A 24,816-nucleotide genomic window follows, 5' to 3' on the forward strand; every position below is an offset into this window, starting at 1 on the left:
ACTGTGATAAAAATTAAAAAATAGTTCATACCACTGAAAGAAAGTGACAGCTGATTCGACAAACTAACGTTCGTTTACTTGATTTGGAAATTTAACCGAAACCAATAATAATTGTTAATGTATTATCCTTCTTGTCTACTCTTTGTAAACTAAATTTATCCCGTGTTATTTGCTGTTGTCCACTGAGATTCTCAGTTCTATAACTTCATCATAATTTAATTAAGCAGCAAATCCTGATCAATAATGAAGACTTCACCAAAAAGTTAAAACACCAAAGTTGCTTTTGGAAGACGTTTCTGGTAATACCCACTGAGGATATGGACTAAGCTGGCAGATGATATAAAATACTGTAGCTGACCTAATGCTTTTCATAATTCTTACGAGGCATTATATTATCTGCTCAATTCGTGTATACCCTGTTAATACCATGTACGTACGTCACTGGGTAAAATGTGGCAAGACCTTAAAACTAGTTCGCCAAAAATCTCATCATGCCTGACAATTGCGGTCCGAAACTTTCACTGTTACGTCTTCGTGCGCGCTTCGCTACCACTCGGCCAGTGCGCGTGCGCGGGCGTGGCGGTTTGCGCGGGAATTTAAACTTTGACGTTTACAAATACCGCCATTTTGGTCTCCGTAACTTTTTAATTACAGGTTTAATCTGTACTCTGTAGCGCCGGCATATCTTGATGTTATTAAATAAAATAACTTCACTGCTGTGTATTAAACATAAATATTGAGGCAATTTTCATTAATAACAGGATACAAAATTATTAACCTAAAATTTTAAATACATGATTTGCGTGTTAGTATTTTTTAATTTTAGAACGAATATTATTCTTTTGTTTGATTAAATTACCCTACTGAACGAGTGGATTTTTAACGAAAATTTCAAATATTAGGCGAAATTTAAAAGTTTTTTTAATTACATAAAAATTAAGCGAACGTTAAATGTAGGTTGAATAAATGAATACTTTGCGCGCTCTATTCAAATTAAATTCGTGATTTGGGAGTGGAACGAAATCGTTTGCCTCCGTAGTTAAATTAAAAAAACACAAAAATGTAATGGCGGTGGTATATTTAAAAAAATAACGGTGATACTAAAAACTAAAAATGTTTGGCTTTAAAAAGTCTTTGGTGCAAACAGTTATAATAATTGCATGGATTTTGGACAGCTACACATTTGGAAGTGTTTTTCTGAGTAATATTTTGGTGATTGCGCTATGTGCAAATGTGTTGTTATCTGTGCTGATGTACGATTATGACTATTGGGCGAACAGAGGGGTGTTTTCGCCCCCTGCTTTGCCGATAGTTGGTCACATCGGATCTGTGGTGGCGGGGAAAGAGCAAGGAGGCGTATGTTTCCAAAGGATTTATAATGCTTATAAGGATAAAAAGTTTTTTGGTAAGTACTTACATTTTCGACTATATATGAGTTAATTAGGCCTCTACCTGGAAAATTAAAAAACAAACTATGATATTGTGGTGGGAGCTGGTAAAGTTGAAGATCTGGGGTTCAAACCTTGGCAGAGCACTAGCGCATTTATAAATTCTATTTTTAATTGTTTTGTGGGCTGGTTGCAGGCTTCGGCTGTAAGTTCGTTTTTTTTTAATTATTTCACGGCCATGCATTCACGTCCTTAAGGCCTTTCTAAGAACGGCCTAGTGACTACAATGAAGTCGTGACGCCAATTTAGCGAATAGGTACGAAACCGATTAAAGAATGAAAAAAAATACACTTATAGATGTAAAGATTAGAGGTACGGTTTTATGAATGTGTCATACTTACCTCTGAAAGGTCAGTTCGTTACCATTCGTTACCAATCTCGAAAATCAGTCGCAGTGGAATCCTTACTAATAAATGCGAAAGTCTGTTTGTTTGTATATCCTTTCTTTACGCCCTTCTCAAGCAATCAATCAAATTGACGCAGTGGGTAACGACCCTGCTTTCTGAGTCCAAGCCTGTGGGTTCGATTCTCACAACTGGAAAATGTGTGTTTGGAACATTAATGTTTTTCAATGACTGCATGTTTATCTGTATGTTATATAAGTATCTATGTATATTATTTATAAAAAAATATTCATGAGTTAACTCAGTACCCATAACACAAGCTACGCTGACTTTGGGGCTAGGTGGCGATGTGTGTATTGTTGTGTATATTTATTTATTTATAGAGTTAGTTATGGACGGAGAGTAACATAGGATACTTTTTGTACCAGGAAAACAATTTGTTCCCTCGGGATGGATTTGCAAAGATCGATGAACGTGGGCAACCGCTATTAAAAAAATATAAATATTTAGATAGCTAAGTTGTACTTCTCAAGAAGTAGGGTTCCAGGAACAGTAGAATTTTCTTAGCTAAGAGTTTTCTAGCGTTTCGAAAAAAAAAACAATAATTTTTATTATTTAGCACTTTTGAAACGTCAAGTTAGTCTGTTTGTAGTGATTCTACTACCGGTTCGGAAGGCAGATTCTAATAAGAAGAAACTCAGCAGTTGCTCTAAGCTTCGTGGTCCAAACGTGCAATAAAGTTGTTATTCAGAATTCAAAGACTGTATGCAGTTACCGGAGTTTTGTTTGGTGGGATCCTACCAATAAAGACGTGCCGTCAAGAGATATAGTGTCCGATACGGTGTAGCGTAGAAACTGATAGAGGTATAGGTGTAATAGCGGCCAGATCCCTGACAGGTTAGCCTGTACTATCTGAGGCTGCATAATTATTAGAGATTTTAGTAAAGTCTATCTTGTAGTGGAATAAATAAACGTGTGTGTACTTATGTACACGCGTTTGAAGTTACACTTCTTTGGCGTAAACAGATTTTTTTTATCTATTGCCTTATTCTACGTTTGTAGAAAAAACTACATTCTTGAAAGTTTTATTATCACGCGATAAATAAAGTTTATTTAAATATCACTAAGGTTTCTTAAAGAAATGGACATAATAAACATATTAAATTTGGAATACTAATAGACTCATTATCGGACAACTAAGTTGCACTCGACATTAAAAAATGAAATTTTTGTACAAATGTATCAATTATATCAACTGAATGAGCCCGCAGACTTTAACAATTGAAAGTGTACACTGTCAAACCTTATAGCCAACTTCAGGGTGTCGGTTTTTTTGTGACGGTGTGCACGCGCATCGTATAAATTTAAGTTTTTGATGAGAGTAAATTCAAATTCAAAAGAAGTATAACCACATTTCTTATGTCAGAGCGTGACAAAACTATGCTACGTTTATTTTAGCCTCTTTTTTTGGGATGTGTTAGGGATGCCACTGAAGTGATATGGGTGATAACTAGCCACGGCGGAGGCCTCCCACCAGACAAAAACATCCGCGACCCAGCTATGAAATAGGTACTTAGGATATGCAAGTCGTCCAGCTATGTCTTTTACGAGTTTCCCGCTACGATTTCTCGTAACATAATAAGTGCAGGTTAGAATAACCTTCCATCAAGTTTCACCGATCGTATTACAAGCTTGAGTCATTGTTGTTTAATTGACGTAACTGGTGCGGTTTCCGATGGTAATCGTTTTATGTTTGTAATGAGAAAAGGAAATAAACATACGGGCTTTTTCATTCACTTATTCCACTACAGGTTAGTCTTTGATTTTTATCTATTATCAAGGTCATGTTAAAAAAGGTACCTACTTACAATTTCACTTGAAATAAAAAAAAAACGCATGTGTCCTTATGTACACGCGTTAGAAGTTATGTCTTTGGCGTAATAAGATAAAAATGTTTTGAAAAATTGTATCTTACGCCTTATTCTACGTTTGCAGAGAAAGCGACACTATCAATAGAAAAAAGGTATTGTTTTAATTATTGAATGTCAACTGTCAACCCTTTTTTAGAAAAACTAAAATGTCGTCTATAGCTAACTTCATGGTATCGGTTTTTTGTGCTGTGTTTTTTATTGTAAAAAATTACTCTCACCATTTTTCCCTAACGCGCCAAAAAAAGTATAACTTAAAAAAAAATACTACGACAATACACAAATCGCCATCTAGCCCAAAAGTAAGCGTAGCTTGTGTTATGGGTACTAAGATAGCTGATGATTATTTTAATGAATATAATACACATAAATACTTCTAATATACAGATTCTAATACCCAGACACTGAATAACATTCATGTTCATCGCACATTTTCCAGTTGTGGGAATCGAACCCACGGCCTTGGGCTGAGAAAGCAGAATCGCTGGCCATTGCGCCAACTGCCTGTAGAAACTAATAAAATAGTTGGAAAGTCCAAAAGTGCGAGCCTCATAATCTCTTTCATTACAATAAATATGAGATTATTTGTAAATAATAATTAATGTACATATAACTAAGTATACCGTGAAAAGTAATAGGCTTATTATAAACTCTAACTTCCTCAAAATACTGAAGCCTATAAAAAACCAGACCAAAACCTAACCACAAAGCTTCGCTTATGAGGCGTGCAAAATTTAATATATTGTTATTATTAATAAATAAACCTGTATATATACCATAAATTTTTATATTAGAGAATGTTTGTGTGTTTAATATTTCTTTTACGATTTCAAAGCTATTTTATACAAAGGAAACTCTTGCAAATTTAAAAAACAAATTGCACCCCTAACTTTTTCATATCTTCTTCTATTCTTTCTTATATTCTGGTCTGGTCTGGTGGGCGACTTTCGCCGTGGTTAGTTACCACGCTAAGATGTATCGTAGAGACCGATTGGGGTAGGTAATATAACTGCTATACTCACTAACAGGTTAGCCCGAGTCCATCTTAGACTGCATCATCACTTAACACCAGGCAAGTAGCAGTCAAGGGCTAACTTGTAGTGAAATTAAAAAAAAAACTAAATAGTTGCATAAATAGCTGTTTTTACGTATTCCAGGTATCCACCAGTTCTACAGACGCACGCTCGTCGTGTGCGACCCCGAGCTGATCAGACGGGTGTGCGTCAACGACTTCATGCATTTCACTGACCGAGGATTCTTCTTCGACAAGAAGCTTGACCCTCTGGCTGAGTCAGTGCTGTACCTACGAGGCAACGAATGGAAGAGGCTACGGGCGAAAATATCTCCAATTTTCTCGTAAGTGCAGAGACAAATTTAGTAAAACATGATATATTGCACTGACAGTTAAACGCATTGCTCTAATAGGTTAAAAATAGGTAATTTTTAAACAATTTTTGTTGGCATATTTACAGTGGGTTTGAAAGCGTACGGATCAATTATCACACTAGTGTCATAATGTACTATTTCATTGATACTTCAAAGCAAAACTTAAAGTAACAGTGTCAATTCGAAACCGACTTGTCGGGCACGGATTCTGCCAACGCTTTTGATCGCTGGTTGTATCAGTTGAAACTCTAATAGAAAATTAATAAAACTAAATAAATATACTACGATAATACATACATAGCCATCTAGCCAAAAAGTAAGCTTAGCTTGTGTTATGGGTACTAAGATGACTGATGAATATTTTTATGAATAATCTACATAAATACTTATAATATAGACATAAACACCCAGACATTGAAAAACGTACATGTTCATCATCCAAATATTTTCCAGTTGTGGGAGTCGAACCAACGGCTTTAGACCCAGAAGGCAGCCTCAACCCTTCTCATTAATAATGGTAGGTAATGGGATAGTGACAGCCGGTTAGCGCAGTGTTCAGCGACCCTGCTTGCTGCTGTCCAAGGCCGTCGGTTCGATTCCCACAACCGGAAAATGTTTGTGTGATGAACACAGATGTTCTCAGTGTCTGGATGTGTTTATCTGTATATTATATGTATTTATGAATGTATTAATGAATGAATATACTTTTATTGCACACTACTTCAAGTACATAAAAAAGAAAAGTATAACAAAACAACGTATACAAATTGGCCGGCCTTATCGCTTCATAGCGATTTCTTCCTGGCAACCATTGGCGAAGATATAAAATACAGAAAATAGTTAGGTGGTGAATATATATAATACCCATAAAATAAATATTTCATTACTGAAATAAATATACGTGTATTATATTTATAAACATATTCATCAGCTATCTTAGTAGCCATAACACAAGATACGCTTACTTTGGGACAAGGTGGCGGTGTGTAATGTCGTAGTATATTCGTAGTATATAATGATGACGAAGCGGGAACACAACAGCGGGAGTGACTTGTACTATGTAAAGATTTATAAACTTTCCATCCACTTTGGTAACTATTTGTAAAACACTGCTATTTCCCGGTAGTTACGTCAACGCACGGGTTCACGCGCTGTTCACTGTTGACCTTGCATTATGCATTTTCCGGCGTTTAATCAGACTCTGTCTAATGTAGCTCCGGACCGGTCGCCGGAATGTTTAACCCCCTAAATACAAAAGAGGTGGAGAGGAGGGGTGATACAACCTTGTCGTATATTTTGACACATATTCCTTCGGGTAAAATTTTTATTTTTATACTAGCTGTTTTGCCCGTGACTTCGTCTGCGTTTGATTTTGTTTTTTGATGTGGCATTCAATTTAGTTATATTTCAAAAAAAAAAAAAAGTATTCATTATCGCTAAGCCTTAAATAAGGGGTTTGCTGCTGTCCGCTGAGGAGTTCTGTCCTCTATCTCCAACAACATTCATCAGATCCGCACAAAGTTTGGGTAAAATTAAACATCTATTATAACCTCTATAGTACAAAAATAATTATTTAAATCGGTTATAATTTATCGGAGTTATGGTGTAAAATGGTGTGTAATGTCGGGATAAAAAGTATCCTATATTACTTCTAACACTTTCAAGAATATGCGTACGAAGTTTCATGAGGATCGGTTTTGTAGTTTTTGCGTGAAAGCGTAACAAAGAAACTTACATTGACATTTATAATATTAGTAGGGATAGGGATAGGGATAGGGATTTCATGTATACATATAGTAAACAATATTGTATGTAAGTACATAGGCAATAGGCATGTGAATGAAGCCCTTTCAGCGCATTGCAATATGTTCGAAATTAATTTAAAATTATTCTACAATTATTTAAAAAAAAAATGAAAATGATCTTAAAACAGGTGTTTTTAATTAACGATATTTTGTGTTTGTCAATATAAGTTATTATAACTTTTGCGTAAGGGATCAGCCTGGCTGTTAGACATAGAAATGCAGCCTGCATTCCTGACAACATTTCACGTGAGTACCAAGTGTACTAGCGTGAAATGTATAGTAATTAATTTAGTTACAAGTTGTGGTACTTAAAGGAGTACCCTTAAAGTACAGGGAAACCATATGTATTAGTAATTAATGTGACCAACGCATGTGTCGCCATTACAGGCTTGAAATTTTTACTTAAATACAATTGGACTATGGCAATGCAACCAATTTTGATCATATTGAAAGCAATAATAATCATAAATATTATTAACTTACTCTTAGTCGTCACCTTTTTTCTCCATTACTATGAAGTGTTAACATTAACACAATACAATATATTGTGGGAGTTCTTAACGCGCTCTGTAGGGCTAGCATGCGCACCACGAGAACCAAAATTATCTCTACCCATTGTTTCGTCTATCGCTATTGAAAAAATACGAGCTATTATCGCGTGGCATGCAAGTAGGGCTAACAGGTGCGCTGGTGCTAATATATGTTTATATATAATATATGCATAAAATAAATGTTCTTTTATATCATTGATATGATAAACATCTTTTGATTTGATGTCTTATCTCTTGCTTTTTTTCCAGACCTATCAAATTAAAAGGAATGTTACCTCTAATTGAAAACACAGCGAATGAGTTCGTATTACGAATAAAGAAACTTGTAAGCGAATCCAACGTATCTTATAAACGAGAGAGTGAAGAGTGTAATAGAGTTATATCAAATGATAAAAAAAGGAATAATAGACATGAAGAAGTTAATAATAATCAAGAATATGGCACTGAGTTACGTAAAGGAGACAAAATTAGAAACGGAAAGTTTCTTATAATAAAATCAGATAATATAAGTCCAGCAGAACATAATAAAATTGATGAGAATTATAAAGAAGATTCATATGTAAAGAGCAATTGCAATCAAAAGCTAAATGGAGAGAATATAAATGGATTAACTCAAGAAGATACGTATTATTTAAAGAATAATAAACAAGGAGGCTGTTGTAAAGAGGAACAAATTGAGTCAAGCCAAGAATATAACTTAGTAGATAGTAATAAAGAATTTTCTAGAATAGTGGACTCAGATGAACTAGTGGGTGGTTATACTGCTGATGCGATAGTGCCGTGTGCGTTTGGTGTCAAAAGTCACGTGATGGATAACCCCCAAGATCCCTTCGCGGTAGCGCTGCGAGCATTCTATGAATTGACGTTTGCCAATATTTTTGAAAAGTAAGTAGGTCAATACATTTACTTAAACTGACGATGTATTTCACAAGTGAATAAGGATATCCAACTTGATAGCGAGTTAATAATAAGTACACCTGATAAAGAATCTTTTCGTCCCTCAATACTATATTAACATATTAAATAAAAAAAAATATTTCCTATAATATAACTTTCACATTTGTTTTATTAATATAACCTAAAATAAACTAAGTAAAACTAAATAAAATCTAAAACTTCTTCGAAACTTCCTAAGATGCTGGCAGCATTGCCCCTTTGGATGGCCAAACTGATTCTTTGGCCAAGCTAACTGCCCGCTCTAGGATCACCGGTAGACTCGATAGTAGGTCTTATCTTCCGTTTCACTTGTTTTGGGTCAGATTATCCATACACCCTTTCTAGTCTAGTGTTAGTTTTATAGCAGATTTTGAGTTAAGATTTCAGACATAGATTTTTGCCTAGTAGTATGGCGGTCTTAGTTCAAGGCTTAACCTGTCTGCATTGCTATTGATTGCTAGATCTAATCAGTGTGAAGCTACTGGACTTTTTCTTATTAATAATCCAAGAAAAAGTGAAGTGTGTGCTTTAAACACACACTTCACTTTTTCTTGTCAATAACATTTTTGATAACTAGGTATAGCGTCTTTAGATACTTGCTGCTCGCTGGCGAGGTTTGCGTACATGTAGGGTGACGACACGTTTGAGTAGCTTGTTGCGAATGTGCTTCTATCATTAGTACCTATCAAATCATTGTAAAGTCAACCTCTTTTGAGGATGCTCCGGTTTCGGAGCGAAACGTGCGTAGAGGATACATTAATTAAGTTCTTCATATGTTTCAGAACCATGCGGCACTTGTGGCCAGCGTTCGTGCTGTTCTTCAAAATACGCATCATTCCCAAAAAGACTCACGACTTCTTCTACAACATTGTCTGCAATGTCATTAAGGAGAGACAAAATGGTGAGCAGTTACATCATATTTAGCGATAAGGTCGCCTAGTACCTGAGTAATATTTATTGATTCTAATTACTGTTATCTATTTTGTTATATTTTGGTGTACGATAAAGTGTAATTTCATTTCATTTTTAGTTCATCTTGTTTCATTTCATTTATATTTTTTACAAGTGAGCTCACCAGTTGCCCGATTTACTTTCTTTTTCAGTTTAACAGTTGCGAATAGTTGGCCACTTGTTTTATACACGAGACGACGGGTTGGCAATTTGTTGGAAGAGTTAGTGAATCGGGGTCCAGGGTGACACTGCCTAGTGTGAGGTTTTCTACCTAGGTACGCCGACGGATTCAATCGCATAAAAGTTAAATAAGATTTGTATGGAATCAAAATAGCGCCATCTAGTGACATTACTGTTTATTATGAAAATTAAGCTTTATATGCTATACTCCGCGAAGAGTAGGATCTGTATGAGTAGGAGCTCGACTTTACTTTCGGGGGTCCGATTTCGAATCCGAGCACGCACCTCTAACTTTTCTAAGTTACGAGTATGTGAGTTTTAAGGAATTAAATGTCACTTGCTTCAACGGTGAAGGAAAACATCGTGAGGCAACCTGCATGCATGAGAGTTCTACATAATGTTCAAAGTCAAAGTCAAAATTATTTTTATTCAAGTAGGCGGCCCACAGGTGGCACTTTTGATGCGTACATTACATGAGAATTACACGGTAGTGAGATGATGGTGATAACCATATTCGTAAACTTAAAACTAAAGCTACGAGGGTTCCAAATGCGTCCTGGTCTAAGAAGAAGCCCACTACCAACTTAGCCGGGTGTTTTTTTTGCTATCACCATCTCACGTTGTGATTTAAAATTATTAGAAGAGCAACCCAGGGTAGAGCAATAATTCACATACAAGCTTTTTTATCGATTACGTAGTCCTTTATACTTTAATAGGACTTTTCTATAAGCTTACGTTTAATACAATCTTTGAAATTTTTAAGAGACATCTCCAGAAGGTTCAAAAGGGTGTGTGGAGTCCACCAATCCGCTTCCACCAATCCACTGGGCCAGCGTGGTGGACTACGGCCTTAACACCTTCTCATTGTGGGGGGAGACCCGTGCTCTGATGTGGGCCGGTGATGTGATGACTCATTGATTAAGTCCTATAGAAGGATTCAAGCGATGAAAATGTTTTGGCGTTTTAAATAGTTTTTAATATTATTTCAGGTGCGCAGGAAAAGCGAGGCGACTTCATAGACATGATGATGGCGTTGCAGAGCGAAGACAAAAATGTTACTGACAAGGAAAACGACTTTATGATCAGTAAGTTTTAAATATAGGCGGGAATGTTATTGAGTGTGTTTCTAGACTCTACTCACATTACTCACTAGTTAGTTAGTTAGTTAGTTACTCACTACTCATAGGGTAATTTTTAAGCTGGCAAAGAAAATTTTTGAAGACCTCTCTGGCGCAACGGTGAGCGCTGTGAATGTTAAGAGGTCCCGGGTTTGATCCTAGCAGAGGCAATTTTTGAATTTTTTTTTCTGAACTTTCTCTAATCAGTATATATAAATAAAATTAATTTATTTCGACCGACTTGGATCATAAATAAATATTAAAGAAATTATAAATTACACCATACAGATTCTCCTGCTTTTCACATTCTTTTGACGATCTCCCTGGCGCAACGGTGAGCGATGTGAATTTAAGTAGGAGGTTCCGGGCTCGATTCCCGACAGGGGATTGGGAATTTATAATTTCTGAATTTTCTCTGATCTGGTCTGGTGGAAGAGTTTGGCCGTGGCTAGTTACCACCCTACCGACAAAGACGTGCAGCTAAGCGATTTAGTATACCGGTGCGATGTCGCGTAGAAATCGATTAGGGGTTAGACTACCATACTCCCTGGTTAAGCCCACTACCGGGCTATCACCACTTCATTCATTTCGATCAATAGACGTCCAATGCTAGACATAGGCCTTTTGTATCTGTCCACCTCGTTGGGGTCGGGGTCGCCATTGCAGCACCTTAAGACCCCAACGTCCATCGGGTTCTCCGAGCTATGTGCCCCGCCCATTGCCACTTTAGCTTCGCGACTCGCTAGTTCTTCTACGGATCTCCTCATTTCTGATTTGATCACGTAGAGATCCTAGCATAGCTCTCTCCATCGCCCGCTGAGTAACTCTGAACCTTCTTATGAGGCCCATAGTTCACCGCTTAATTTATAATATTAGTAAGGATTTCGTAACCGGTTCCAAGACCTAGTGAAGTAGCATGTGTCAAATGTGTCACCAGCATAAGTCTAACTGGCACTGCACGTATCTTGTAAGTGTGCGTTTGCCCGCGAGCGTACAACTCGCTATTGGATTTCCAACAGCTGCCACACGTTATACGTACAGTCCTATACGCCCGAGGGCAACTGAATCATGTTTCTGTCTAGATTACTGACAAAATCTACACTATGTTACACCGTCTTGGCGCTATGCGTGAATATTATATTTGTTAGGCTGTGAATAGTGTGTATGACACATCTAATAATGAATAGTAAAATGGCCGATTGGCGCAGCGGGCAGCGATCCTGCTTTCCGAGTCAATATCCGTGGGTTCGATTCCCACAAGTGGAAAATGTTAATGTGATGATAGATTGAGTTTCTTGCCGGCTTCTTCTCGGTAGAATCTGCCTTCCGAACCGGTGGTAGAATCACTACAAACAGGCAGATTTGACGTTTCAAAAGTGCTTATATTAGGCCTACTTGAAATAAATGAATTTTGAATTTTGATCTACGGCCTCATTTCTGATTTGATCACGTAGAGGAACTCGTAGCATAGCTCTCTCCATCGCCCGCTGAGTGACTCTGAGCCTTCTCATGAGGCCCATAGTAAGCGACCACGTTTCGGATCCGTAAGTCATCACTGGCAACACACATTGTTCTTAGTTTTACAATGAGTAAGATGATTTTTTGCGGCCGATTTACGCAGTTTGCAGCGACCCTGCTTTCTGAGTCCAAGGCCGTGGGTTCGATTCCCACTACTGGAAAACGTTTGTTGATGAGCATGAATGTTTTTCAGTGTCCGGTTGTTTATATGTATATTCTAGGTAATAATATATATTATTCATAAAAATATTTATCAGTCATCTTAGTACCCATAACACAAGCTACGCTTACTTTGAAGCTAGTTGGCGATGTGTGTATTGTCGTAGTATATTTATATTTATTTTATTCGTTATTATTAGTGAGTCAACTCAGCCGACTGATGAGTAGGTGCAGTTTGGAGCAGTTTGTAATCCCTTTTCTGCTCCAGACGCTTGCGGTAGGCCTGCTCGGTTTTGCTTGCGCGCCTGTACTTTCAATGAGTATACAAAGCAGATCATTCACTATTACTAAACACTACAACATGTTTACTGCACGGTATAAATCAGTCATTCCTTTTAGTACTTACTCAGTATTTACCTGTTAAATTTTTATGAAATCTCTTTAGATGTACGCCGCCCTTGGATAACGGAGCATTAGCATATAAATGAATAAATATGGCGCTGCGAACTAAATAGTTTGAGAAAGATATGATATATTTATGTCGTAAATTTGAGATAGTTTAGTATCAAAAAGAAAGAATCCAAACGTCATCCTTAACTTACTTGGCTATAGGTTTTAATTTTACTTCTTACAGCGGAACTTACAAAATACCAAACAAAAATATGATTGGTATAAGACGATATTATAATAAGTTTTTGAGATAGCTTAGTATCAAAAGGAAAGAAAAGTTGCCAGGTTACATTATACATACCGGGATATTTTCCAAATGTTTTAGTTTCTCTGCTATGAAATCTTAGTGTATGTTTAGGCATACATTGGGGCAAATAAGAGAATAACTTGTGACATTAGTTACTTTAACAGTGTTGATTGGTGCAATGACATTTGCAAACTGTCAGCTGCAAGTGAACCTTACGAAAAATAAGTCAACGCCTGACGGAAAAACGCCGATTTCGAAAACATGAATCTTAATATGTTTAAGAATCAATTAAGTAAAATGCTTCTCGAGAAATGTTATTATGATTTAAAAGAATAATTATCATAAACTAAATATTTTGAAATATAAATTATGGAACATTTATTTCTATTTGGTTATTCATTTATTTATTTACTGTTTCATTTCGAATTTTTAATTTTATCATGTGTTTGTAGTGTCTATTTTAATTTAATTTGAAATTTAATTAAGGTTGATCTTTTTATATTTTTTAATATCCGTGAACCAAATTTGCACACTATTAATTTAGTAGAATGCTCTCTAAACTAACTATATTGTTTACCAACATCTTAATATTGTACAAACGTTCTTGCAAATAAATTATTATTATTATGAAATACACTGCAATGTGCACTAAACTAAGAATTGGTGTTTCCAATGGGCCGCAGCATCTTAATTGCCTAGGCCGGAGCATCCTGATGCCTTGGGCCGGAACTCTTAGACTGTGCGTTATCAAAAACTTACTTGGCAACAGTCAGTTTTAATTTTTACTCTTTACAGCGGACCATACAAAATACCAAACAAAAATAAGATTGGTATGAGTAAGACCACAAATATCATTATGTCGTGAAGTTATTGAGATAATTCAGTTTCAAAAGGAAAGGTTGCCAGGTTATATACCGGGATAGATCTACCACTATAGATTCCTACATTGTGCGTTATCCGAAACTTACTTGGCCATTGGCTAGTTTCATTTTCATCTCCTTTTCACAGCGGACATGATAATAGCAGCCAACGCGTTCATTATATTCCTCGGTGGTTACGAAACAACTTCCTCGACCCTGGCTTTCCTTTTCCTGGAGCTGGCAGCGCACCCGGAAGTGCAGGAGAAGATGAGGAAAGAGATCGTACAAGTGTTGGAGAAGCACGAAGGGAGAGTGAGCTCTGAAGCGCTGCAGGATCTGAGCTACATGGACATGGTAATCCAAGGTAAGAACTACATATATCTTTAACTTGCTATAGCTTTAATCACGACTTTGTCTGGATTATTTATTTTAATATTGTTTTAATATAACAAATTAGTAATAAATTGTAAATAATTTGATACTCACAATTTATAAAATAAAGATTAAAAACTAAGATTTCGTAGCTAATCAACATTTCTTAAATACAGTTCAACGGGTACATAATACGATAATATTTTTAGATTTGTCGATATTTCAACCGAGATGCATTGGTCGTGATCGATAAAATATATATTTGATACATTATATTAAATATTATATATATATATATTTTAAAATTAAATTGCTGCACCAATCCGTTCCTTCGTCTTTCCTAACGTGAAAGGTTTTCTAGAAGAGATCGCTTCAGCGATAAGACCGCCTTTGCACGCCCCATTTTCTTTTCTAAGTTTCATCTGTATATGTATTTACTTTGTATAAAATGTGTGTGTGCAATGAAGTTTTCAAACAAACAAACAAAATTAAACGTTCATTTATCATAATTGAAAGGGTAAAAATACCCGCATAAAACCTCTTTGTTGGTTATAAAAAAAAACACTGTATTACCCGGCTAAATTAAAAGTGGCCCATTTTAATACATATAACTTGCAGTGAGCTACAAACTAAACATACTTGGGTCATCATAAACAAAGCATAAGTGCGGTAATTTTCAAATAACACACGCGTGTGTGTGTGTAACGTATCTTGGATTATGAGCCTTATATAGATGGAATAAGGTTCTCGTTACGAGCAAGTTAAGCTATTGTCAAACTAGTGTTTTTACGGTTATATTGGCCGCCTTTTAAAAGTCTATTCTTTAAAGGGGGGTACTGAACATGCTTTTAAAGATGGATCCTTCCTTTTTTTATATAAATTCTTTTTAAATTGCTTAATTAAAAAAAAACACTATGAAATATAATTATAAAAACCTTCAGCTTCCGCTTGCGGGGCTTTTGAATGGTTTGGGGCGGTCAGGGCTCCAGAGTGAGGAACCTCCTCACAATACGCGCCGTTTCAAGGCCTACTGCCTTCTGTATCCGACCCTTGATCCAACAACCAAGCGAAAGCTTCTTAAGATTTTGGTCGAAGCTTTTCGCGAGAAGACCATTGACTGAAACGACGATCGGAATAATATGATTTGTTTCAGAGACACTTCGCCTATATCCGCCATTTCCTACCATACAGCGTATGTGCACCAGAGACTACACCATCCCGGGGACGAAAGTGGTGGTGCAAAGTGGTACCATCGTGGTGTTCCCAACCATGGGGCTGCAGAGAGATGAACTGGTGAGTTCAATTTATGGTTCATCGTTATGAGAAGTGTTAGACCGTATTCCACCACGCTAGCCAAATGCGGATTGGTGGACTTCCACACGCCTTTCAGAACGTTACGGAGAAGGACAAAAGTTTCTTCAAGATTCTTAATTTCACCGTTAAAACGAAATCATATTGAAATACGGCCCCGGAGTTAGGAGTGCCTTGATTTAGTGGTCAAAGCGTTCAGGCGTGATTGCCAGAGAGTCGCAGGTTCAAATTACGTACCTAAAAGTTACCTAGTTGTCGTTAATTGTTTTACTCATAAGTTGACCAATAAAAAAAATGTCTGCGTGTCCTAGTGTACATACGTAAGTGAAACTTCTTTATGACCTTATTTTTTGAACTTTACATAAATTTGTTAAATACATTTAAATTAGATAAAGTTTAACAAAAGGCTTTTATTATCATGACTTGAATACAAATAATACTATTATTTCATTTTACCTCATTACTGCTAAGATTATAACAACATTCCATTAATTTCTTAAATATAGTCTCTTTTCAAAGAATTATCGAAAAGGGTTATCGAGTCTACCGGTGATTCCAGAGCGGGCAGTTATCTTAGCCAACGAATTAGTTTGGCCATCCAAAGGGGGAATGCTGCCAGCATTTTAAGAACTGTGCCTCGCTGCGGTGGTTTCGAGGAAGTTTTAGATTTTATTTAGTTTTAAATAGTTTATTCTAGGTTATATTTATAAAACAATTATTTTACAGAATAAATAAATAGTTAAACAATAGTGAAAATTACAAAATTATTATGGAGTTATAATATAAATTATTTATAAAATTACTGTGGTAGTATGATTTAATGATTTTTAGCAACTTTGTGTGGATTGAAATAGAGCTTATTGTGATATTTTTTTTTAGTATTTCGAGAACGCGTCCAGCTTTGTGCCCGAGCGCTGGCGGTCAACAAACGCGCCGCCGCCGCCGGGTGTGTACGCGCCCTTTGGCGACGGACCCAGATATTGTATTGGTATGATTCTTTATAATATTCATATACATGTATATATATATATATATATAAGGCGAAGGTGACTGATTGACTGACTGATCTACCAACGCACAGCTCTAAATACTTGACGGATCGGGCTGAAATTTTGCACACACATTGTTATTACAACGCACGCATCCGCTACGAGAGTATTTTTGAAAATTCCAACCCTAAGAGGGCTAAATGGGGGATGAAGTTTTGTATAAAATCCTTAATTTATCAATTTATTTTTCAAGGTCCATGAAACTTTGATTGTAGAACTATTTTGACGACCTCCTTGGGGCAACGGTGAGCGCCGTGAATTTAAGGTAGGAGGAGGGAGGTAGGGAGGCAGGGGCATTTCGGGAATTTATAATTTCTGAATTTTCTCTGTTCTGGTTTGGTGTGACGCTTTGTCCGTGGCTAGTTACCAACCTAACGACAAAGACGTGCCGCTAAGCTAAAGCGATTGTTCGGATGCGAGGTCGCGTTGAAACCGATTAGCGGTATGACTACCATACTTCCTAACCGCTTAGCCGGCTACCTTATAGACTGCATCTTAAATTATCACTTTCTCTTCTTTTCGGTAGCATTTTACTACCTTATCCGGTGGTGAGACACTACTGACACACATACTTGACGTTCCAGAACTCCTTATTAATAACGTCTAATAGAAATTGGTGAATTTTGAATTTAATCCTTCCCATACCAAGGCCAGTGCCCACCAGTGGGGTTTTAATCAAAGTCAAATATTCCTTTATTCAAATAGGCACATAAATGGCACTTTTGATGCGTTATTGTATACAAAATGTGTACATAGCAGTGAGTAGTGATGGCGATAACTAAAATCGTAAACTTAAAACTAAAGCTACGAGGGTTCCAATCGCGCCCTGGTCTAAGAAGAAGCCCACAACAAACTTAGCCGGGTGAAAATGTGCCGGGTAATGTCGATGGTGATATGATTACGTTCCGTCCCGGTGTGCGCAAGCCTTTACAATGATTGTTGCAATCCTCGCAGTTTAGTTTCAGAAACTTGGATACAGCAATTCAAGTTTGGCCAACATTAGTTCCCGGCTGTGTGTTTATTCAAATTGGCGCGCACGTTCCCATCATATAGTTTCATGCTAATCTATCCACACACAGAAATGTTCGTAGTCGAACATTTATTTTTTATTAAATTCAAATTCAAATTCATTTATTTCAAGTAGGCCTACTTTATAAGCACTTTTGAAACATCAAGTATGTATGTTTGTGTGACTCTACCACCGGTTCGGAAAGCAGATTCTACCGAGAAGAGCCGGCAAGAAACTCAGTAGTTGCTCTTTTCCAACATCAACATTTACAATCATTTTGCTATCTTGCGGGAGATGAGAGCGAGGCTGGCTGCTTCCATTCTACCTTGTCATTGAGGAATTCATCAAATGTATAGTAACCTCGCTGTACTAGATGTAATTACTATTTTTGAAGTAAAACTTCTTTAGTAACTCTGATTTTTTTCTGACGGAAGTAACACCTACATCAGACGTCTGTGTAGTTTCCGCTATTCAAAAATAACAATTTGGATTGTTGGTAAAGATATGTCATATACTCCACTCCAATATTTTCAAACGGATTAATTGTGAATAGCATAGTGAAAGAAAATTCAACAGTTTTAAAAAGAATATTTTAAATTGCAAAGTTTTTTTAAAAACTCTAAATATACTTGTTTATTTATGATATGATTTCGGGACCTCCCACTTAAATTCACAAGGCTCACCGTTACGCCAGGAAGATCGTCAAACTTGCTTATCACGCGTTATATATCTTTGAGCTAATAATTTCTAAACTTCTAACTAGTCTTTCATTGAAGATGGCGATTCCTTAATTAAGGGTTCCTTAGGGTTAAGGTTACCTTTGGATTGAGCTGTTGAGAAAAATCATTATATTTTTTAAAAACCTCCCTAGCGCAACGGTAAGCGCTGTGAATTTAGATCGGAGGTGCCAGGTTCGATTCCCGACAGGGGATTGGGAATTTATTATTTCTGGATTTTCTCTGGTCTGCTCTCGTGGGAGGCTTTCGCCGTGGCTAGTTACCACCCTACCGACAAAGACGCACTGCTAAGCGATTTAGTGTTCCGGTGCGATGTCACGTAGAAAACTATTAGGGGTATGCCTACCATACTCCCTAACAGGTTAGCCCGCAACACTGCATCATCACTTACCACCATGTGAGATTGCAGTCAAGGGCTAACTTGTAGTCGAATAAAAAAAAGCCTTAAAGGTTCTTGTTTACCATTGCATACATAAGTAGAACAGATTAGGAGTAAGCTAAATTGGACCCCCGTGCAGATGTCATTTAAGCTGACACTTATAAGCGATTGTTATAAGCAAAGATAGTTCTTATCACTGTGTGCTAGTGTACATAATTCTAATTTCATTTGACGGTGGGAATAGTATTGTAATTTAATATCCCAACTTTATTGTGAAATCAAGCTTGCATTACCTACTCGAGTTTGCAATAGGTTTAAATGAATAAATAAATATATTACGACAATACACACATCGCCATCTAGCCCCAAAATAAGCGTAGCTTGTTTTATGGGTACTAAGAAGACTGCTGAATATTTTTATAAATAATATACATAAATAATTAGAATATACATATTAACACACAGACACTGAAAAATATTCATGCTCATCACACGAACATTTTCCAGTTGTGGGAATCGAACCCACGGCCTTGGACTCAGAAAGCAGGGTCGCTGCCCAGGGGTACGGCAATCATACCAATTCGTAACTATGTGTGACCACCGCTCGTCTTTGACTCTTTGTAGATGTCCTGTCCATTTTCCATTACGGAACGAGTACATGTTTTATGGCATCAGTAGCCTTTGTTTTCTTCCTAATAAAGACATTTCTCACTCTATGCTTCATTTTTATATTCAAGAAGCTCTGCTCTATTCCTCTCTGGCATTTACCCACTTTGTCTAACGTTTTCTTGGTTATTGGACCTATGGTTACGAATAGGTACCCACGAGACTCTAAGCGCAGACGAGGCCGACCATTAAGAAGGTGGTCTGATGATATAACACAGATAGCAGGAAAAACATGCGCAAGAGCAGCTATTGACAGAAAGTCCTGGCTACTCATGGGCGAGGCTTTCACCGCCAAAGGTGGTGTAAAACCAATATAAATCTAACATACTTTTAAGTAAAATTACTAACCTAAACATTTGTTGTATTTAGAATTTAATTATGCAAATTTAGAATCCATTTAAAATTGTATGTTAACCGTTGTAAGGAACAGTAAAGCTATTATTTTTATTATTATAAAAGCAATTATACAAACCTCATACTGCGGACTTTCGACGCGGTATCGTATCAAAACGCTAAATCGCTTGACACCTCTTTAACGGAAGATGGTAACTATCCACAACCGAAGCCACGCTTCAGACCAGATCAGAAAAAAACAATGCTAATTTCCAAATTGATTTGGTCATCGAACCTGATGCCTCCCACTTATAACACACAGCGCTCACCTTTGCGCCAGTGAGGTCGTCATAAAGAAAGTTGAAAGTTGACATCAAACATTACGCACAGTCTGTCCATTTTATTCATAGTTCTTTGACAGCTGACTGACAAAAAATTGTGATGTCCTGCAGGAGTAGCACAGGCCATAGGTATTTATATATATAGGTACTACGACAACGCAAACATCGCCATCTAGCCCCAAAGTAAGCGTAGCTTTTAAATAATTTGGCAGGAGGAGAAAAATTATATCCCCCGATTAGTTCCCCTTATAGGGGATATAATCGTGTCCAACTGCTAAATCACTGGAACATGGAATATGAGAAGTTTACCCCCGTTTATTATTAGACTTATATTATTTGAATATTATTTTCACTTGTACGCTCTGATTGTTGATAAAGCTATGGGAGAAGATATATTTTTATCCTTTCCCGGGGAGATAATAGTCTCTTGTCGTTCAGTGTTGGAGGACGTAAGTTTTGTCGCTTTCTTACTTTATGTGAAGTGACAAAGTTAAAAAACAACGCGGTTATAAAATGGCTTGCATTGTGCACCAGTTTGACAACTCGTCCGAGGAAGTACTATCCGCCATGCTTATTCCATACGCCGTTTTCCGGTCTGAAGGACACGTACGCCTCATTTCAATTGTGTCTGACACATACATACACAAACACTATGTGTGTCACTGTCTCTGTGTGTGAGTTTATATGCGTGTTTGTGTGTGTGTATGTGTGTGTGTGGTGTGTTGGTGATAAATGAAATATTGAGAAATTTGAGAAAATACAAATATTATCTCAAATTTCTCAATTTGGGTATTTATAATATATACTATATACTGGTACGATATGGTATATATGGGTATATATAATATTGAAAATCGGTGGTTTTTATTATGTAAGTACTTTTAATAATAAACTTTTGTGTTCCAGGTAAAAGATTCGCCATAATTCAAATGAAGACCTGCCTGGTAAAGCTGCTGCCACACTTGCGCATCAGTCCCGCGTCGACTGCGGCGCGCACGCAACCGTTCGCGGTCGACCTGCGCACGCCGATGACCTTACATCCGGCCGATTCTAGAGTCAGAATCAGTTTATTATGATAGATGAGGTATACTAACTAACCGAGCAAACCGATGTCGTAGAATTTAGTTACCTACGAACCCATTTGCAGGATCTTTAGGTAATTCGAGAACTATAGAAACGTTAAAAAATAGTTGGAAAATCCAAAAGTGCACGCCTCATAATCTCATTCATTACAATAAAATTGAGATTATTTGTAAATAATAATTAAACTACATCTAATTATACCGTGAAAAGTAATAGGCTTCTATTCCTCTAAATACTGAAGCCTATAAAATAAAAACCAACTCGATAAGTGAAGTATTTCGCTCGTTATCGTAACCAAAAGTTACGCGATCCGCACATAGAGACACACGGACGTCTAAGACAGAACTTTGTAAACAATTTTTTAATAAGTTTAAATAATAAAAAGAGATTTGAAAATATCATGAGTGTTAAAAATAGTGTTTTACTTAACATTTGTCTTCACTTTTACTTATATATACATATATAATAAACTAGTAAACTACCAGGTTCAATTGTGTTTTCAAACCATTGAACCAAACACACAAGATTGATCCAGTTCGGTCCAGCCTTTTAGATTAAAATAGGCGTCAAACACACGTACAGAATAGTTAAAATATGGTTTAAGGTTTACATTTGTCAGAAGATGTAAGGTTAATCTATTTTAATATTTTAAACTTATTCCTACTGTGGAAAATATGTTCAAAGTCACCATAAATATTTTAAACTAATGAAATAATTAACAAAAACGTTTTATTGATGTCGAAGTCAACAATGTTTGTACGGTGTAGGTATGTATAAAGCAGATAAACATTAAATACTTTTTGATGCAAAACTAACTACTATTATTGGGAATAGTTTAATAATTAATACATACGCCAAACTATTGATATATAATTAAAGTAAATGTATCATAAAGGTTGTTACATTAATAAAAAAGACTCCAAATCATTTTAAATGGATAAGAACGTTAGACATATTTTTGCAATTAAGGTATTGTTGTGATAACTGTTTTGTATTTTAGAGAATGAAAATAATAAACTTTACAAAATATTAATACCGCTTTCATTTTTGTGCTACCCGTCAAAACCTTTAAAAACAAATGTACACTCTTAACATTAGCTGCATTTTGGGACGGTACATGGTGTGCGAGCACCATAAAGTAACGAATAAGTTAAATTACTCTATACTTACCTTTTGGAGGTTACCTAATTTTTGAAGTAAAACTTCTTTAGACTAGGGAGTAACTCAGATTTTTCTGACGGAAGTAACGCTCACGTCAGACGTCTGTATAGTTTCCGCTATTTAAAAATAATAATTTGAATTGGTCGTGAGTATATGTCATATACTCCACGCTTCTTTACTTATACCCCAGCTCGTGGCAAATGTCATATAAATCAATAAGAATTATTTATTTCCAAGATTTTCAAACGGATCAATTGTGAATAGCAAAGTGAATAAAAATTCAACATGTTTAAAAAAAAATATTTTAAATTGCAAAGTTTTATAAAATAAATTATTAATAAATTTTCTGACGGTTGCGACATTCTACAATTTTCAATGACAAGGTTATATTGATATGTGCTGATCTAACCTTCAATATTCTACTCTCAATTATTCTATTAAACAAATGAAAATATGTTTTAAATGTGAAAGTGATATTAATGAGTTTTAAATAGAATCCCCATCACTACTAATATCATAAATGTCAATGTAAGTTTGTTTGTTACGCTTTCACGCAAAAACTACGCAACCGATCCTCATGAAACTTTGTACACATATTCTTGTAAGTGTTAGAAGTAATATAGGATACTTTTTATCGGACACACAGAGTTCGGTTACTTTGGGGGATGAAAATGTTTCACGATTTTACACCATAACTCCGACAAATTATAATCGATTTAAATAATTATTTTTGTACTATATAGGTATACTAGCGGACCCCACCGCCATCTGTCGGGCTGATTTCTGAATCTAAACCATTCAGGGTGCCACCCAAACACATACCAAAAAAATCATTTGAATCGTTTCAGCCGTTTAGGAGGAGTTCAGTGACATACACACGCACACAAGAAATATATATATATAAAGATAATAAGTATTTATTTTGCCCAAACTGTGGTTGGAGATAGAGGACAGAACTCCTCAGCGGACAGCAGCAAACCCCTCATTTGAGGCTTAGCTATACTGAATACTTTAATTTTTTTTTAAACTACAACTAAATTGAATGCCACATAAAAAAACAAAATCAAACGCAGACGAAGTCGTGGGCAACAGCTAGTATGAAATAAAGTAGTGAATATGATGAAAATAAATAAATATATGAAATGGCGGAGTCCCAGGAACATTTTACTCTTTCATCAATAAAAAATAATAAAAATTTCAATCGCGCTTAAAGGCAAACACTTTTTTTAACCACCGTGTATCTTGGTAACAATATTGTCAGTACTGTTTCCAAGTATTGTAAAAATTCTCACTACTAGTATAACAAATGTGTGAGTGTGTTATTTTGTTTGTTTGTTGGTAAAAATGCCGAAGATTGTTGGGTAGGTACAGTGTGTTAGTGAATCGGGCAGCTGTGCCCGGTGCGACGTTAACATTCTGATAGTGATGAAATAAATGAGAGAAATAAATATTCACTACTCTTTCTAGTTACGTGACGTTACTGAATAACTAACTCTCCATACGGCGGCCGATTGGCGCAGTGGGCAGATTTCTGAGTCCAAGGCCGTGGGTTGGATTCCCACAACTGGAAAATGTATGAGTGATGAACATGAATGTTTTTCAGTGTCTGGGTGTTTACATGTATATTATAAGTATTTATGTATGTTATTCTTAAAAATATTCATCAGTCATCTTAGTACCCATAGCACAAGCTACGCTTAGTTTGGGGCTAGATGGCGATGTGTGTATTGTCGTAGTATATTTATTTATTTAAAAAAAAAAAAATACATCTTGAGCGTCTCCAAAATCTTGCTATTCGGTTCATATTTGGCCTACGCAAGTATGACCACGTATCTGAATTTCGACAAAAGCTCCAGTGGCTCCCTATTCGCCGTCGCCGAGATATGCATGTCCTTTCACTTCTGTACTGTGTGTTATTTAATCCTAAAACACCTTCATACTTGAAGGAAAAATTTGATTTTGTACGATTGCCTGCTGATTTAAGATCATGTCGTATGCTGACACTTCACATGCTTTTTCACAAGACGAAGTTCTATAAACTCTCGTTTACAGTGCAAGCTATTGAATTGTGGAATGCGCTCCCACTAAATATACGTGAGGCAAAATCGCTTGAAACATTTAAAAATGCGGTGAAAGCATATTAACTAACTAACTAACTAACTTGCAGAATAATGACGACATTTATTATACCTTGATTATGTTTATTTTTATTATCTATATGTTCATAAGTATTTATTTATGATTGAGTATATATTAGTTTATTATTTTAAATTTATTTATTATATTTTTCTTATTTGTGCAATTTTGTTTATGTATTTGTATTTAGCTATTTGAATGTAGGTTTATAATAATTTTACACCACCTGTCCGCTCTCGCTCATCTTCTCCTAATCTAAAGGTTGCCCGACAGAGATCGCTACTAAACGATAAGGCCGCTTTTTGTATTCTACTTCTGTCTTTGTATTTCTATTGCTTTTTTTCCTAACTTCATTGTG

The 24,816-nt window shown here is 36.2% G+C and overlaps 1 protein-coding gene across 2 annotated transcripts; it reads left to right on the forward strand.

The window, feature by feature from the left end:
• Window positions 1-971: 971 nt before the first annotated feature.
• Window positions 972-22,149, forward strand: LOC120632800 (cytochrome P450 6j1-like). Of its 2 annotated transcripts, none has more exons than XM_039902809.1 (9): window positions 972-1,405; window positions 4,878-5,076; window positions 7,712-8,347; window positions 9,181-9,299; window positions 10,519-10,614; window positions 14,030-14,245; window positions 15,407-15,546; window positions 16,444-16,552; window positions 20,985-22,149. In XM_039902809.1, the coding sequence occupies exons 1-9, from the start codon at window positions 1,114-1,116 to the stop codon at window positions 21,152-21,154; spliced, it is 1,977 nt and encodes a 658-aa protein (XP_039758743.1). In that variant the 5' UTR covers window positions 972-1,113; the 3' UTR covers window positions 21,155-22,149. The 2 variants fall into 2 exon arrangements, with proteins under 2 accessions (XP_039758743.1, XP_039758745.1); XM_039902811.1 differs by lacking the exon at window positions 972-1,405 and adding an exon at window positions 3,513-3,603.
• Window positions 22,150-24,816: the final 2,667 nt, after the last annotated feature.

This window comes from Pararge aegeria, chromosome 20 (genome assembly GCF_905163445.1).
Source record: "Pararge aegeria chromosome 20, ilParAegt1.1, whole genome shotgun sequence".
NCBI classification, from domain to species: domain Eukaryota; kingdom Metazoa; phylum Arthropoda; class Insecta; order Lepidoptera; family Nymphalidae; genus Pararge; species Pararge aegeria.

What these genes read in the sequence shown, in the direction of transcription:
- LOC120632800 (XM_039902809.1), top strand. Translation starts at nt 1,114, where the DNA reads ATGTTTGGCTTTAAAAAGTCTTTGGTGCAAACAGTTATAATAATTGCA. An exon ending in AAAATATCTCCAATTTTCTC is followed by an intron (nt 5,077 to 7,711) that starts GTAAGTGCAGAG and finishes CTTTTTTTCCAG; the next exon opens with ACCTATCAAATTAAAAGGAA. An exon ending in TTTGCCAATATTTTTGAAAA is followed by an intron (nt 8,348 to 9,180) that starts GTAAGTAGGTCA and finishes CATATGTTTCAG; the next exon opens with AACCATGCGGCACTTGTGGC.